General features: G+C 39.7%; 1 protein-coding gene across 1 annotated transcript; it reads left to right on the plus strand.

Annotated features, from left to right (window-relative positions):
- On the plus strand, positions 1–2,882 carry LOC105166218 (serpin-ZX). Its single transcript, XM_011085489.2, has 2 exons — positions 1–567; positions 1,879–2,882. Exons 1-2 carry the CDS (start codon positions 178–180, stop codon positions 2,656–2,658), a joined length of 1,170 nt encoding a protein of 389 aa, XP_011083791.1. The 5' UTR covers positions 1–177; the 3' UTR covers positions 2,659–2,882.

Consider the following 3,184-nt stretch of genomic DNA (forward strand, 5'->3'; position numbering starts at 1 on the left):
AACGAGGCCCAAGAAGGAAAGGAAGGAGGAGCAAAGGGAATGTGATTCCAGTTTCCTATTTATGTTGTCGGGGTGGTGAGATTCGGACCTCAGCGCAGAAGCAATCCATATTCGTCTACGAGTTGCTTCATTTTGTCTCCTCAAGAACACGCACTATCACACCCACGAGATTATACCATGGACCTCCGTGAAACCATCCTCAACCAAACCGACGCTTCCTTTTCAATCGCAAAGCAGGTCATCTCCACCGAGGCCAAAGGCGCCAACCTCGTATTCTCGCCGCTATCGATCCACGTCGTGTTGGGCCAGATCTTGTCCGGGTCGGACGGCCCCGCCCGGGACCAGCTGCTGGACTTTCTCAAAGCCATGTCTACCGAAGCACTGAATTCCTTCACGTCGCAGCTTGTGGGTCTGATGTTCGCTGACGGTGCTCCGCTTGGTGGGCCTCGATTGACCTTCGCCAACGGCCTTTGGGTTGATCAAAGTCTCAGCTTGAGGCCCTCTTTCGAGGATATTGTGCGGAAGGTTTACAGGGCTGTTTCTATTCATGTTGATTTTCAGCATAAGGTTTGTTTCTTTGATCACGTTAATTTGTTTGTCTTTTCGGGAATTAGACTAGGGATAATAGTTGTCCGTAGACCGAATTGGGATTTGGATTAATGCCATGTGATTGCGCCCTTTTGAATTCATAAAAAGATTTCATTTTTCTCTCCCTGTTTTCTTTATATTTGTGCAGTGGTATTGCTCATAGTATGCTTATTATGATGTTGTTAAGGGTCTATGTGGAAATTTGTTGAGACATTTCATGATCTGGAATGGAGCTGAGGAGCTTTAGAATTAGGAGGAATTAAACATCTTGTCTTCTGTATAACATTTACGTTTCTCATGTTGGCAAGTTTAAAGAGAGTTGTTTGTTCTATTTGGGAAAGTTGAAGTCTGGCTTGGTGTTCTTCTCAGGGATGGAGTCTGAACTTTTAGTCTTGGAGCTGAGTTAGCTTTGGTTGCATGGAATGCAATATAGTTATTTGAAAGATGGCATTGTCTTAAATCTGTTTAATTTTTATATATAAAGCTTGAGAATTAGATTATAGAAAGTGAAGGGCGATGGTCGTAGAGCTCCCTAGTCTCTCCTTCTATAGTTCTACTTGAAGTTGTGAGATAATTGTGGGGTCTGGTTGGTTATTCTAATCTATCTTGATCCAATATGCGAACTCTTTAGTTTATTTTCACTATGATCGTAAGATGGGTGGGTACATATTTAACATCCAATCCATTTCTAGACATGGTTTCAAGTGTAATTCGAGGCAACGTTTGTGAAGTTATGAGCTATAGAATGAATTAGTGGTATATGATGGGCATCAAAAGTTTGTCCTTCATACCACCAATGTAAATGGAACAAGTCATGCTCCTTGTATGAAACCCTGATGTGTTCGTCATGTTGGAATTTAGTATAGATTCTGATTCTAACATGATATCTGGTTTGCACATCTTATGTGCAATTATGAACAGATAAGAGAGATCCATTTTTTTTGAAATACTATTCCATCAATTATGTGCTTATATTGTGCAATTATATGCTTCTAGTTATTGCCCTTGATGCCCTGTTGGACCAACTTGCTAAATTTTACTGGTTTCTTTTGCAACTCTCCAGCTGGCACGCTTAAACATTGTCAGCGTGCTTTCCTTGTTACTTTGCTTCTTTCTCCTCATGTGTGTGTGTGGGTTGGGGAGGGTTGGTGGTGTGGGGAGGGGACGGAAAGGAGAACATATTAAAGGTAATTAATCATGGTAAAAATATACTGAAACTTCTGTTATTATACATATTGACAAGAATTTATTGCTAACTGTGACTTTTGTCCATCTTGGTGATTTCTAAAGTCTGCTGGGGTAACAAAAGAAGTGAATACATGGGCTGACAAGGAAACAGACAGCCTAATCCAAGAAATGCTTCCATCTGGTTCAGTTGATGCTTCTACTAGGCTTATCTTCACAAACGCAGTGTACTTTAAAGGAGCATGGAACGAAAAATTTGATGAATCAGCAACACAGGACCATGAGTTTTTCCTCTTAGATGGAAGCTCAGTTCAAGCACCCTTCATGACCAGTGAGAAGAAGCAATACATTCTTGCTTTTGATGGTTTCAAGGTTTTGGGACTACCATATAAACAAGGTGGAGATAAGCGTAGATTCTCAATGTACTTCTTTCTTCCTGATGCAAACGATGGACTGCCAGATTTGATAGAAAAGGTCACCTCAAAATCTGGATTCGTAGACCACCACCTCCCACATCAGAAGGTGGAAGTTGGTGATTTCCGTTTTCCAAAGTTCAAAATAACTTTCAGGTTTGACGCTTCCGACGTTCTAAAGGGACTGGGTTTGGACCATCCATTTTCTGGTGATGGTCTGAACGACATGGTGGACTCACCTCTTAGTCAGAATCTCTATGTTTCAAGCATATTCCACAAGTCGTTTATCGAGGTGAATGAGGAAGGCACAGAAGCTGCAGCTGCATCTGCTGCTGTCGTTAAACTCAGGGCCTTGGAGGTTGACGAAAAGTTGGATTTTGTCGCTGACCACCCGTTCCTGTTTCTCATAAGAGAAGATATGACCGGGGTCGTGCTGTTTATCGGGCAAGTTCTTAATCCAGTTGATGCTTAATGGAGCACTTTGCTCTAGAACAGAGTTTGTTAGTACTTGAATTTTGAAATGCATCTCTTGTAGTGAAACTATCTCTGTACTTACTCAAAGCATAGACTGCCTCTGACTGAGCTTTGGTTAGGAGTTTGAGCATAAATATATGGTGAGAGAGCTGGTGCCCCTGTAGGTTTTTGGCACTATTTGTGATTCAGTTTCAATCAAATTTGTGGATTTCACTTCATCCCTACTACCGCTTGGAGCTAAGAGGCTATTTGGTTATATTTATTTATTTAAAATATATTATAAACTCACACATCAATTTGATTAAATCTATATCTATCTCTATATATAAAAGTATGAAAAGACACTCATACCCTTACTTAAATAATTTTTTTAATAATAAATAAGAATTGGTTATGAAAGTGTAAAATATTATAAAAGACTATTTAATAGTTCTAATAAACCTCTAAACTATTTAGACAATGATAAATATATTCATTACCAAAAACTAAATAAAAAATAATAATATTTCTAAGCGGTTAATTTG

Source organism: Sesamum indicum, linkage group LG7 (genome assembly GCF_000512975.1).
Source record: "Sesamum indicum cultivar Zhongzhi No. 13 linkage group LG7, S_indicum_v1.0, whole genome shotgun sequence".
NCBI lineage: Eukaryota > Viridiplantae > Streptophyta > Magnoliopsida > Lamiales > Pedaliaceae > Sesamum > Sesamum indicum.